This window comes from Terrapene carolina, unplaced genomic scaffold (genome assembly GCF_002925995.2).
Source record: "Terrapene carolina triunguis isolate 2854851 unplaced genomic scaffold, T_m_triunguis-2.0 Scaffold210, whole genome shotgun sequence".
NCBI classification, from domain to species: Eukaryota; Metazoa; Chordata; order Testudines; family Emydidae; genus Terrapene; species Terrapene triunguis.
Window position 1 is genome coordinate 9,860,290 of NW_020664561.1, and position 14,647 is coordinate 9,874,936.

The 14,647-nt window shown below is 42.3% G+C and overlaps 1 protein-coding gene across 2 annotated transcripts in view; it reads right to left on the bottom strand.

The window, feature by feature from the left end:
- LOC112107355 (E3 ubiquitin-protein ligase COP1) overlaps positions 1-14,647 on the bottom strand; it is a 216,343-nt gene that overhangs the window by 158,262 nt on the left and 43,434 nt on the right. For both annotated transcript variants that reach the window (XM_026655574.2, XM_026655573.2), the window contains exons 8-9: positions 14,299-14,375; positions 8,055-8,112 (exon numbers count right to left, since the gene is read on the bottom strand). In XM_026655574.2, coding sequence (XP_026511359.1) covers positions 8,055-8,112; positions 14,299-14,375 — 135 coding nt within the window. The remainder of the gene's footprint in view (positions 1-8,054; positions 8,113-14,298; positions 14,376-14,647) is intronic.

Genomic DNA, 14,647 nt, shown 5'->3' on the forward strand with positions numbered 1-14,647 from the left:
AAAAAAAAAAAAAAAAAAAAAGGTTTATAAACTACCCCCACCACTGAAGGAATAGGAGACAATAAATAATATCTCTTGCTCCCCTCATATATTTGTATTACTGCTAAAAAAAACAAAACAAAACAGGAAATTTCTCTGCTATACGAGTTACATTCTCTTTACTTGATCTTATAAAAGATAAGCTTACATCTAAAAACTTCACCCCATTATATCCGGACACACAAAAAAAGATCCGATATAAAAACTCAAACATACATGGGCAGGAGCAGTCTTCTTGTTCTGTGTTTGTACAGGGACTAGCACCACGGGGTCCTGGTCCATGACTGTGGCTCCTAGGCTCTACAACAATCCCTACTGAGTCATTAGTAGTTGCACTGGTGGTGCACAAAAAGGTTTATCACACGATAATACACAAGCCAAGACCTGGTCTACACTACGAGTTTAGGTCAAATTTAGCAGCGTTAAACCGAATTAACCCTGCACCCGTCCACACAACGAAGCCATTTTTGTCGACATAAAGGGCTCTTCAAATCGATTTCTGTACTCCTCCCCGACGAGGGGAGTAGCGCCAAAAATCGACATCGCCGATTCGAATTAGGGTTAGTGTGGCCGCAATTCGACGGTATTGGCCTCCGGGACCTATCCCACAGTGCACCATTGTGACCGCTCTGGACAGCAATCTGAACTCGGATTCACTGGCCAGGTAGACAGGAAAAGCCCCGCGAACTTTTGAATTTCATTTCCTGTTTGCCCAGCGTGGAGAGCACAGGTGACCATGCAGAGCTCATCAGCACAGGTAACCATGCAGTCCAAGAATCGAAAAAGAGCACCAGCATGGACCGTACGGGAGGTACTGGATCTGATCGCTATATGGGGAGAGGATTCCATGCTAGCAGAATTATGTTCCAAAAGATGAAATGCCAAAACATTTGAAAAAAATCTCCAAGGGCATGATGGAGAGAGGCCACAATAGGGACTCTCATCAGTGCCGTGTGAAAGTTAAGGAGCTCAGACAAGCCTACCAGAAAACCAAAGAAGCAAACGGAAGGTCCGGGGCAGGGCTGCAGACATGCCGCTTCTACGCTGAGCTGCATGCAATTCTGGGGGGGCCACCACCACTACACCACCTCTGACCGTGGATTCCGAGGAGGGGGTAATCTCAGCCATGCCTGAGGATTCTGCAGACGGGGAAGATGAGGAGGAGGAGGAGGAGGACGACGACGAACTTGCGGAGAGCACACAGCACTCTGTTCTCGCCAAAAGCCAGGGTCTTTTTCTCAGCCTGAATGAAGTACCCTCCCAAGGCGTTATACCAGACCTTGAAGCCATGGAACGGACCTCTGGTGAGTGTACCTTTGTAAATATAAAACATGGTTTAAAAGCAAGCGGTTTTTAATGATTAATTTGCCGAGGACTTGGGATGCATTCTCGGCCAGTACAGCTACTGGAAAAGTCTGTTAACGTGTCTGGGGAGGGAGCGGAAATACTCCAGGGATATCTCCATGAAGCTCTCCTGGAGGTACTCCAAAAGCCTTTGCAGAAGGTTTCTGGGCAAGGCAGCCTTATTCCGTCCTCCATGGTAGGACACTTGACCATGCCATGCTAGTAGCAAGTAATCTGGTATCATTGCATGACAAAGCCTGGCAGCGTATGGTCCCGGTGTTTGCTGGCATTCAAGCAACATCCGTTCTTTAGCTCACTGTGTTATCCTCAGAAGAGTGATATCGTTCATGGTAACCTGGTTGAAATACGGGAGTTTAATTTGGTGGCCGTTCCTACTGGGCTGTTTGCCTGTGGCTGAAAAGAAATTCTTCCCTGCAGTTAGCCAAGCGGGGGGGAGGGGCAGGGGCGCGTGGGGCGGGCATTGGCGCTGAGCTTTTCGCGTTTGGTTTCTGCTGGGATCTTCCCTGATGCCAGCCACGCGGTGGGGCAGGGATAAAGCAATCATCCCAGAGAATTGGATGTGTGTGGGGGGAGAATAGTTTGGTTTCTGCTGCTGCACATTAACAGGAAAACCGCAGCACTCAACGGGCTTTGCTTAGTATGTGGGAAAGGAGGGCGCTGCTTTTAGGAAGGTTGCAGAAGCCAAAAGACAATGGCTTATCATGGCTGCATGCAAGCCGAATTCTGTTGCCCGGACCTGCATCTGTGATCTCTAACGCCAAAGCCGCAGGCATTCAATATTAAGATGCAAAATGCGACCTTGTACCAAAATCACATGTGCTATATAATGTGATCCCATTGCAGCAAAGTACTTAAGATTTTAAGAGCTTCTCAACTCTGAGGGCTGCTCTCATATTGGTATTCTGGCGCTTCAGGGCAGGGGAAAGCAAGTCAAAGTTCCATGAAAGTGCCCTTACGCATGCGAACGTTTCGCAGCCACTGGGAATCGTCCCACACCTGCAACACGATGCGGTCCCACCACTCTGTGCTTGTTTCCCGGGCCCAAAATCGGTGTTCCACGGCTATAACCTGTCCCATTAACAGCATGATCTCCAAAGCGCTGGGGCCCGCGGTTTGAGAGAATTCTGTGTCCATGTCCATGTCCTCATCACTCTCGTCGCCGCACTGCAGTCGCAGCCTCCTCCTCACCTGGTTTTTCAGGTTCTGGTACAGCATAAACTGCACGATAATGCGCAAGGTGTTAACAATGTTCATGACTGCTGTCTTGAGCTGAGCGGGCTCCATGCTTGCCGTGGTATGGCGTCTGCACAGTTCACCCAGGAAAAAGGGCGCGAAACGGTTGTCTGCCGTTGCTTTCACGGAGAGAGGGGTGAGTCTGTACCCAGAACCACCAGCGACAATGTTTTTTGCCCCATCAGGCATTGGGATCTCAACCCAGAATTCCGATGGGTGGGGGAGACTGGGGGAACTATGGGATAGCTACTGTGATACAGGAGGGCAAGGGAGCAGTGGGAAGTGGTAGAAGGGAAGTATATAAACCCTAGGTTAATTAAGGCGTGGTTCCCTGTAGACTAGGGAGGGTTGCTACAGGTTAATTGGAGCACCTGTAATCAATTAAGGCCCTGTTAGAAACCTAATAAAACCCCCTGCTTCAGGCAGGCAGGGGGAAGGAGGAAGGAGAGAGGACTGGAGCTTGGAGGTGTGCTGTTAGACTTGGAGGAACAGAAAACCGGAGTAAGGGAGACCCTGCCCCAGCAGGGGAGGGACACTCCCTCCCCCAGCGTTTAAGGGACTGAAGGTACCCCACTCAAGGGAGAAGAGGGTAAGAACCTGCAAGGGTTGAGAGAGGCTGGGACTCAGAGTGAGGAGCAAACCCAGACCCGTCCCCCACTTCCCTCCTTTAACCACCTTCCTGGGCCACTAGTGGGGCCCTCGGTGCCCCAAGATCAGGGGTAAGGGATGGTATTTTAGCCCCCCCACACCAAGAAAAGCGCAGGACCCACCATACTATATCGACCATCTTGTCACACGACATGTCAGGGGTGGGATCTCTGCGCCGTGAACATAATCCAGAGTGGGTCACAATCACCCTGCCTCAAGATGGAGGATCTGGTCAAAGCACTGGTGCAAGCCACTGCCGCCCAGCACGAGGCTACCCGGGTTCAGGCAGCTGCCCAACAGGAGGCCATGCGGCTGCAGCAAGAGACCAATCACCTGCTGATGACCCAGGCCACCCAAGATCGGGCCATGCTGCAGGAACTAGTGAACCAAGTGAAGGTCCTTACGGAGCTGAGCCGCGGGTATGATGGACACGGACCATATGGGCCAGCTACTGTCAGCAGAAAATGACCCGGGAGGATGATGTGGAGGCGTACCTCCTGGCTTTTGAGAGGACAGCTCTGAGGGAGGCCTGGCCCTGAGACCAGTGGTGGTATTTTAGCCCCCCCCCCCACCAAGAAAAGCGCAGGACCCACCATACTATATCGACCATCTTGTCACACTACCCATAGGGCAACGCTCCGGAAGTCGACGCTAGCCTCGGTACATGGATGCACACTGCCGAATTAATGTGCTTAGTGTGACTGCATGCACTCGACTTTATACAATCGATTGCCCAAAATCAAATTCTGTAAATACTGAGTAATCCCATAGTGTAGACATACCCCCAAGTGTGAAATCCTGGCTCCACTGAACTCAATGAGAGCACTGCCACTCACTTCAAAGGTGCCAGGATTTCAGCCTAAGAATTTAACACATCCAACATGCTCCTTGCTTGCATAATTAGCAGTTTACTCTCAGTTCAGAAACAACAACAAGTAACTCTCACATTACAACCAGCAAGAAGCCAACAAGGATGTATTTAAGTTGAAATGAAAGGAATACACTTTATGAAGAGTACACTGTATGAACAAGTAACCTGGAACAAAATAAATGAACAAAAACAATGAAAACGTCAAGAACTACCCATCATCTAAGACTGTATATTGACTGGATGAACCATAAGTTCACAACTTCCATTTCATGCTGATTGCACATATCTCCTAGGTACTCATTTTATACTGACAGCAATTCAGCTTTATGCCAAATGCACCTGACATTAAGCATCTCTACTTCACTGTAGTTTTGACAATGAACTACACGACAACTTTACAAACATTGAACGGGACATGCTAATACCATCTTTATGTTAATTACATGAACCAGGCTGCAACTGCTTTAGCCTCAGCAAATTGTGCCTATCATAGCTGAAGATGACTGCAAACAGCAATGAGCAATCACTTCAATTTCAACTTGACAACTGCCTGGAATAGGATGAGCAATATAACCAGGGCCGGTGCTACCATTTAGGCAAACCAGGCTGTTGCCTAGGGCGCCAAGCTTTGGGGGCGCCAAAAAGCAGTGCCCCCAATTTTTTTTTTTATTTTTTTTTACAGCGTTGCTACGCCCCCTCCCAGAGCGTGCGGTCGCCGCTCCACTTCTCCCGCCTCCCAGGCTTGCAGCGCCAATCAGCTGTTTGGCACCGCAAGCCTGGGAAGGGACGAGAATTAGAGCGGGGGCGGCGTGCTCAGGGAGGAGGTGGAGCTGAGGTGAGCTGGGGTGGGGAGCTGCCGCAGGGCTGGGGGGGGGGGGGGGGGGGGGGGGGGCGGGGCGCAAGGTCGAAGTTTCGCCTAGGGCGTGAAACTTCCTTGCACCGGCCCTGAATATAACCTAAACCTAGATCTTCTAGGTGGTTCCAGTCTGTACTGAGATTAAAATCAATCACATGCTAAGTAGTTAATATGATTAGCACAGCTATTACTAGATTTTAAGAGCCAAATTCCACTCCAACAGGTCTCAGACTTGGCAAACTGAGTTATGCTGGGAATCAGTCTGCATTAACCTGTCTTGATCAGCTAAATTCTCAACTGTGCTTACTCTAATGAAGTACTATCAAACTTCTAGGCAAGGAAGTCAGCTCCTTGACTACTCAATCAGTTCCTAAGCAACACTGGAAAGGGGGGGAGGGAGTAAGAGAGGGAGAAACAAGCAAGCAGCTGGCCCAAGAAGGAAAAAAGCAAAATCTTGCTTCTTCCTACCAAGGAAGAAAAGGTTTAGGGGGAATGCTCTGAGATCAAAGGTCCAAACACAATGACGAGATGTTGAACTCAACTCTTAATGCTGCAGGGGTTCTCAAACTGGGGGTTGGGACCCCTCAAGGGGTCACAAGGTTATTATATGGGTGGGTCACGAGCTGTCAACCTCCATCCCAAACCCCACTTTGCCTCCAGCATTTATAATGGTGTTAAATACATAAAAAAGTGTTTTTCATTTATGGGGGGGGTCACACTCAGAGGCTTGCTATGTGAAAGGGGTCACTAGTAAAAAAAAAAGTTTGAGAGCCACTGACTTAGAACCTGTATTTTTCTCTTTACTTTGGGATCTGATTGAAGAGTGTCACGGCTATACATAGCTTGAGGTTGGACTGGCTAAAGCCCTGCTAGGGTTTGTGGGAGCCGTAGAGCAGTGGTTCTCAACCAGAGGTACGTGTATCCCTGGGGGCACACAGAGGTCTTCCATGGGGTACATAAACTCATCTAGATATTTGCCTAGTTTTATAACAGGCTACATAAAAAGGCACTAGCAAAGTCAGTGTATGAATTTTTAGTTTGCAAACAAGGACGTGTTTATACTGCTCTGTATACTATACACTGAAATGTAAGTACAATATTTCTATTCCAATTGACTTATTTTATAATATGGTAAAAATGAGAAACGAAGCAATTTTTCAGTAATAGTGTCCATGATACTTATGTCTGATTTTGTAAGCAAGTAGTTTTTAAGTGAGGTGAAACTTGGGGTATCCAGGACAAAATCAGACTCCAGAAAGGGATATAGGAGTTTGGAAAGGTTGAGAACCACTGCCTTACAGGAAGACTTTTTTCCTCTATAATAAAGCTCGTGCAGGTGTTTTGCATTTTATTTGGCTGCTCACTAAGTTATGAAAACTAAGGAACCATTTAGGATCCTCTAGATGGCGATAGATAGTTTGGAGCACCACACTAGCAAAAACTGTCAGCACCTGGCCTCCCACAGGTCATCCCAAAGTAAGTACCATTAGAAACAACTGTCAATCTAGTGACTGCAGTCCAATGGTATCTCCTATCCACAGGAAATACAGAAAAGCACCGTAATTATTTCAAATACCTGAAGTGTTGAAATGAGTTTTCATATGAAGCCTACTGTATCTAATAAGTATTTTAACCTCTCTTATTACTGAGATAACTATAAGAAGTTAGGGGGGGAAGCCAAACTTTAAAATGTTAACCCCACTGGGGATAAACCTCAGCCAAAAGACCAACACACAAGCTCATTTCTATGTAGAAAATGAAAATTATTAGAGGCTACGATAGTTTATCCAAACCCCCAGGTCATATGGTAGGCAACTCTCCAAAGGTCCCAAATGCCTTTTTCTTGTAATCCCAGCTTCTGGCATATCAAATCTAGGCTGGAAATAATAAACTAGTTACCCTAGAAGAACATTGGTCAGCAGTGCAATGCTAATTAAGGTGTGAAAAGAGCTGGATGGTTCATTCTGACCCAGTGTCTTGCTTCCAGTATTAGCTAATATCTGATTTTAGCATGACTGATCATTAACAAAAAATGCAACTCAGTTTATATTCATATGGACTATTTTCACTGGAGATTTCTTGTGCAAATGAAAATTAAACTAAATGTTTCTTAACATTAATTATTTCTAGATTCCCAATCCAAAAATATATTAAAATTTAATTAACAATCTTCCCTAGGGAGAGCAGACTTCAGTATATATGATTTTCGTGTTAATAGGCTGTTATCCAGAGTGACAGGAAAACCTAGCTTGGGTTGGGGGTAGAAGGAGGGGGTGGTAGAATTATACTGTTCCTTTCTATTTCAAAGAAGAAATTAAAGTATTAAAACAAGTAGCGTCCATGGACAGCAACAAATAAAGAACATGCCAGATTAGAGTTTGGAACAAACTCTCCATCCGTATTTTATACTTCCTTTAAAACCAGATAGATAAAAGGTATTTATACAGAGCCAATCACCTTGGTATCTAGCTACCAATAACACAGCCATAAAACATCTCAGAAAAAGAGAACCTCCTCTATCCATTTACTAACTGCCAACTGATTTTACCACAAAATATGCTACAGAAACGCCGTCTCAGGATTCTTATTACAATGTATTTACTCTAAGTTTTGTATCCATAGCTAGCTCTAAAACTTAAGTTTCAAAAGCATTTTACCTGTACATTCCATCGCCATGTGAACCCTGCTACTGTGCACTAAAAGTTACACAGAGAACTCTTACATACTGTACAGTTTCCAGCAAGGAGGAATGAGGCTTCAAACTGATTCCCCTATCTAATACAGTCAGAAGAAAAATCAACTTTGGAAATGAAGTCAGGTACCTAAAATTTATGGTACCATTTCTCTCTGCAGAGAGCATGTACCTGAATATGACCTGATTCATGAGCATATGCAATTATTACTAAAGTTTAGTGCCTGCCACAGATAACTAGGTGACTATTTAAGGATTCAGATTTATAAGAGCCAGATTGGCCAATGTCCTGGAGATTGCAAACAATCTCTGGCCTTTGTCCCTCCCTCCAGACATATGTATTATCTTACCTGAGAACTGCCACTGAATCCTGGAGGCTGGCTGTACTCCGTGGAATCGATAATATTACTGTAAAACCAAGAGAAACAGAGCCTGCTTAAAATCAATCACTATGCACTCATCCTTTATCATTTTCAACCTACTTACTTTTCCTATTACATCTAACAGCAAGATTGTGTTTGAAATTCATTTTGTAGGCATGAAACATAAGCCTTTTTAAATATACAGAATGAGAGATTGGCTTAGAGAAGAATGTGGATATGTCTTATGTCTACAAGAAATTCTAAATTACTGTTAAACACACTTCTATTCAAGTACAGTCAAGTGTGATAGCGTTAAACAAAATTTCAGGACAGACATGTCTTGTATTTAAAGCATGCAGTGTAAAGCACACCTTCTACACACTATTACAAAATTATTGTGTAGGTACCCCTTCCTTCCTAAAGGGAGTTATTGGTATTTCATGGGGTCCAAGATAGTAATGTGAAGGGAACAGTCAAAAAGCTAGTTTGGAAAAATATTATTGTCCCAGCCACCTTAATATTATAGAGATGATCTCTGGAAGTGTCATACCTGCCTCTCTCCCCCTTCCCCCCCCAAAAAACCCACAAAAAAACCCTGGTACTTAAGCTGTGAAGGACAGCTCTCTAATTTGATGTTCAGATCCAGAATTACAGCTCAGAAACATTCCTACGGCATGCTATTTTCCAGTTTTGCGTACTTTTAATTTTGAGATAAGATACAGAGTTCGCCTCTTCTGGATTTTTTTCCAGAGGCTAGGAAATGAACAAACCACTTCTCTATAAGAATAGTTATTTATAGTTAGCTCCTATCATGCTGACCACCCGCATGCATTGACTGAAGCCAAGATTTGAAAAACAGCTTGCCTAAAGTGAGGCACTTAACTGTGTGTGTGTGAGCTACAGTTACATGGCCTGAGTACCCAGCAGCTCCCACTGACTTCAGTAGGAGCTACAGACTGCTCAACACTTTTGCAAATCAGGCCCATTATTTAGCCAACTAAAGCATTTAGAACCCTAACTTTAGTCACCAGTGCTTGAAAAACTTGCACATAACATTTTATTTCTATATGATAGACAAATCCTTTCCCCACTACCCCTTAATAATCAGCCTTTTATTTGCCTCGAAGTATTTTTAGATTACCACACAAGAACACTATCATGTTAAAATTATTTAGTCAACAAACTATCTGTGTTACAAATATCTACTGTAAAAATTTTGAAAGCCTTGCTTTCGCCACTATTCTTGGCTTGTTTACTTTATTTCATGTGGCTTGAAACAGATTATTCAGTTTCACTTTCATTTCCTCAACTACAATGTGTGTTAGATAGAAAGATTGTTCTCACTGAAGATTATGTTTTAATGTGGGGGGGGGGGGTTGGAGGAACAGGTAGTTTTTATAAGGTTACTAGAAATATTTTTATTGGTCTTGGTTTTGTAAAAAGTGATTTTACACAGATTTATGTTTAGGTTATGGCTGCCAGCGCTGATCAGCAACACTGAAGTGCATAATGGGACTACCGACATAGCATTAAGCGCATTTCCATGAGCCGTAAATCTAGAAAGCCAAAATACTTGTAATTGGGCTTTAATACTTCACTCCAATATTAGTTTTAAAAATCTACTGGAAGCAAATCTGAGTTGAAGAGAATGTTAAAACTTTTTAAACACATCTGTAGTTAACTTTTAAGTGAACTCCAACTGCTGATGTCTTAACACTTGCACAGTCAAAATAGAAAAGCTACAAGCAAAAAACAAAAACATCTTCTAGGAAAAGAATTATTTTCTACTAGATCTTTGTGGAGGAAAAAAAAGTAATAATGCTGCTTCAAGCATACTCAGGGACAATAAACTTTAATCATGGGGGATGAGGGAGCAGGCAAACTAACAAAATTTATACACCAGTTCCTGCTGGTGATAGCAGGAGAGAGCGATGTACAGCTGGAAAACAATGGAAAATAAGCTGTTACAAGAGGCAAGTACAGATGCAATTAACAGCAGCCTTAAAGTGTCGAGTCTTATTTTTGCTATAGATGTGCTGGTAACACAATATAATCTGGGTTCCAGAAGTGTAGATATAATTCCACTATCCACAGACAAATTCTAAGCCAGTTTTGTGTAATACCCTTAGCTGAAGCTGACTTGCAGATACTTGAATAATTGAAAAAGAAAGATTACAAGAATCTTAAATTTAAAGTCCTGTTAACAAAGGCTTTTTAATATTTTTGTGATTAAGAAATTCAGCTACATTCATTAATAAATTATAAAAGGCATTATAAAAATCTGGGAACAAAAAAGGGGACAAACATCAACCTGTGGGTGGCAACTGGAGTAAGAAGGAGCAAGTTTTGAGACAAAGAACTGGAGTCAATGAACAAAAAAATACTGCTTAAACAAAGTGAACCTTTGGCAACCACGTAATTAATTTTTATTGGGTCTCTTCCCCAGGAACTCATGACAGAATGGTTAAATTTTCTATTACTGCCTCAGAAACTAGAGATATATTCCCCCGAGGTCATTCACCAACCAAAAAGCACACCAGGGTGGCTAGGGTTTTTTGGTTTGTTTTATTTGGAGGAGGGTGAAGAGAAACTTTTTGAGAAGTATTAGTTTTTAATCCTCCTCATAATTGTTTGTATTTCCCTAATACACAAAACTAGAAAACCTTAATCCTGTAAAAAAGTACTGTACTATTACCCCACAATGTTTCATCACATCTTGCAGAAGTGCACACAAAAAAAGTTTTGATTTCTTTCAAGAAGCATTAGTTACACATACTGAATACAAATTCAGCAAAGTTACAACAGTGAGGTTTCCTCCAGCAGTATTCACCTACAAAAAATATAGGATTATTTTAAAATTCGAGACTGTGGATATAAATGAGATGGAAATAGAAAGCACATAAGCAACTATCACTTTTTTGGCTATGACGACTAAGAGGCAAATGTGGAAAATAGAGAAAAAAGTTGAACTGGTCTTTAAACAGGGTCTGGAGACATTCAAGCGGGGGGGGGGGGGGGGGGGGGGAATGAAAAACCAGAGTATTGGAGTGGACTACTGAATCAGAAGTAAAAGTGGATTAAAGGATAAATGAGACAGGGGCACAAGACTGAAGGCTCTAAATTTCAAGGTGGAATGCTGTAAATCTGAAGGAAAAATAGAACAAAATAAATTAAACGGTATGACAGACAAAAGGAAAAAAGTCTGTTTTCTATCACACATATTTAAGGTAACTTTATGCTATTTTATAAAATGCATTAGTAATGAATGCTCACCAGATAAGTTATAACAGGACAGAAAGTATGCTAACAAGATATGTACTGGTTTAAACATACCATTTTAATTAACAGCAAAAGTTGAAAATATCCATATAATTTAATAAAGTATTTGAACATGGAAAATTATATATTATAACTAATACATGAAAATATAAATACATTTCATTCTTACTGGTTCACTGTGTCTCTAAAAAAGTGTGTTTTTAAGATGAAGTATTTCAGTTAACAGAACTGGAGGACTCAGCAAATTTTAAAGCTCCCATCAATTATTCTGTAGTACTCTTTCCAAGGAAAGATCTAGGTTGCAGTTTTTGAACTATTCACCACAACGTATGTTTAGTGCTGAAAGCCAAATTAATTTCAGAGAGTAGGAGGTTTCTAGAAAATAAACCCAAAGAATTCAAATCTTTGGTCATATGAAACCAGACACAGGACCACTATGTGTCAAGAGATACAGGCTCTAGAAGTCATCCAGCAAGCGAAGCCTCTTAAGAACCTTCACATGCCACTTCTCATTTTAGCAGAGAAACTACAGAACAAGCCCTGATTTTGGCAGAGTCACTGAGGAGTACAGGAAGGGACCTCTCTCAAAAGCTTGGTGAGAGACTACCCCACGTGCATTCTGTATAAGTCCCTACTAGTCTCTTCTACCAGGTTCAGTTAATGCCAGACTAAATAATGCTTCATTCAAGTCACACGATCTGGAGACAGCAGCAGTAAATGGATCTTCTTACAAAAGGAATGCTGGGTCACAGCAGTGTAACAGTCACATTTCTAAAACCAAGAAGCCCAATGGGCTTACAAGATATATATTTTGCTATATCAAAGACTAAAGTAAAGCAGTTTTATCAACATAGCTATGAATAATTCGAGTAGTTTTATGACCAAGATCTATAGTGGCCAAAGCACATGTACTCTACACAGACCTGAAAGAATGCCAGAAAAGCCTTGCTAGACTGGCCTACACAGGTTTCAGACAGATTTTTAAAACTGTTTTCAAACAACTTCTTGGGCTAGAAAAATTATTATTCCAGGTCCCAAATGGCATAAAACAGTGCTTGAAAAATTCACTTAACAACTTGCTTCATGCGACAGAACTAGACCATCTACTTCTGCAGAACTTACTATATATACTCGTTCATTAGCCCATTCGTTTATAAACTGGCCCCCCAAAATGGATAGGTAAAAATAGCAAAAACTGTATGACCCTTTCATAAGCCGACCTTATATTTCAGGGGTTGGAAAACTTTGGCTTCTGGCCCGTCAGGGTAAGCCGCTGGCAGGTCGGGATGTTTTGTTTACTTGGAGCATCTGCAGGCATGGAGCCCCTCAGCTCCCTGTGGCCGCGGTTCGCCGTTCCCAGCCAGTGGGAGCTGAGGGGCTCCATGCCTGCAGACGCTCCAGGTAAACAAAATGACAATGTATTAGATATTCAATTCAATAATTCCATAGAGTTTAAAATCAAATTTTGGTGTAGACCCGTTTATAAGCCGACCCCCGCTCTTTGATGCGTCACTTTTTTACCAAAAATATTTGGCTTATGAACAAGTATATACAGTAAGCTTCCATTTTAAGGAAGAGTTTCTAGCCCATATACTTAAAGATAATGGTCCCAATGTGAAAAGTGTGAAGTAGTGCAGCATCAACTTACTGATCCTGAAACTCCCAGCTTTCCCAAGCATCAGAAGCATGAAATTAACAAAGACTCATCAGTTTCACTGCTAATATTCAGAACCCTGTGAGCGGCCCAAACTATCAAGAATCATGGCAATTTCATGCAGCTACTGCTTGCAGAAGCAATGAGACACAGCAGAGAAGAGAGATACTGGAGTTATTCACTGATTTAAAAAGTCCCAGAAGATGAGAACTTGGAGGGATAGAGTATCAGACACCTCTTTTTGCCTTCTTCTCCCCCAAACTTTAAGACACCTAACTGTATGATTATGAAAGATTAGAGTCCCAAACAGGATCCAGGGGTAACAACCTGGTACAAATACCAGCAGCTATTGGAAGGGCTCCTCTCCAATCCATTGTCCCTGAAACTCTCCAGTGTAATATCTCCCAACATCTTTCACATATATCTCTGGGCTATTATGTTTAGTTCTCCAGCTAGCAGACATGTAGTAAAGTACGAGTATCAATCAATACCTGAGCTGGTAACCTCTGGTTTAAAGAGCTACTAAAACAAATGTTTCCAGAAAGGAAAAAAAATAATTATTCATTTAATATGCAAAATGAGAGCTTGAGGGCATCATAACTTATTCCAGCTGAATGAATATAGGAATGTATGCAGAGTGAAACTCACTTTAAACTGAATCGCTGACATGTGCAACTTGGACACACAAAAGGTTATGCATAATTTTATCTGTAATCCAGGGCACATAATATCCCAGACAGAAAAATTCCCATCAACAATACACTAGGGAAATGACATTTCAGTCTAACCACAGAGTGCAGGCAGGTGGGTAGAACCAATGAGTCTGTTAAATTTAAAAATCTGACCACGGGAACATGCAAATTTAACCTTTCATATTGAACAGGAAATCAAAGGTCATTCACTTTTTTAATGTGAAACTGTTTTGGACATTGTATGTGCCAAACACCACAAATTAAATACATGACCTTAAAAGCACAGGTGTACGTTTAACACTAAATGTTTTACACCCAGCAACTCAGATTGTCTGCAGACTTACCTGTACAGTACTGAAAAGCTGAACGTTTTTCAAAGCATTCTGGAAAAGGAAGATCTTTAAGCCAGCTGTGAATTCACAACACAGCATTCTCTTCACTAATTTATTGGCATGAAAATAAATACCACCGGGAAAACAGATGGGCCATGTGAATGTTATTTTTATATGATCCAAGAACTATTGGACTTGTGTGCATGGCATAGCAGAGGACTAAAGCCATATGAGGGATCTGCAGCACAAATTCTGAGCAGCTGCGAGCTTTGTACCTGTTTGAAGGCGAGGGGGCTTCGAATTGAGGCACCGTACTGTCCTCACTGACTGGGGAATACAAGCCACTCATTTCCTGAAACAGAGAGACAAGTTACAACAAAACGAAAGAGACATGCATGCAATGGGCATCTTTCAAATACACAGTTTTGGTGTATAATTTAATATTTTGAAGTACGTAACCATAGGCATCTAATTTTGCTTAATTCATACAAAGGAATCTTCCCTCTTTCCACAGTAACTGATTCCTATTTCCTGCTGCTGTTCCAGTTGGTCTTCTAAGGGCCTGTGGCCAGTGCATCTTGCTCAAGGATCAGGGCGGCTTGCATCTTACATATTAGAGATCAA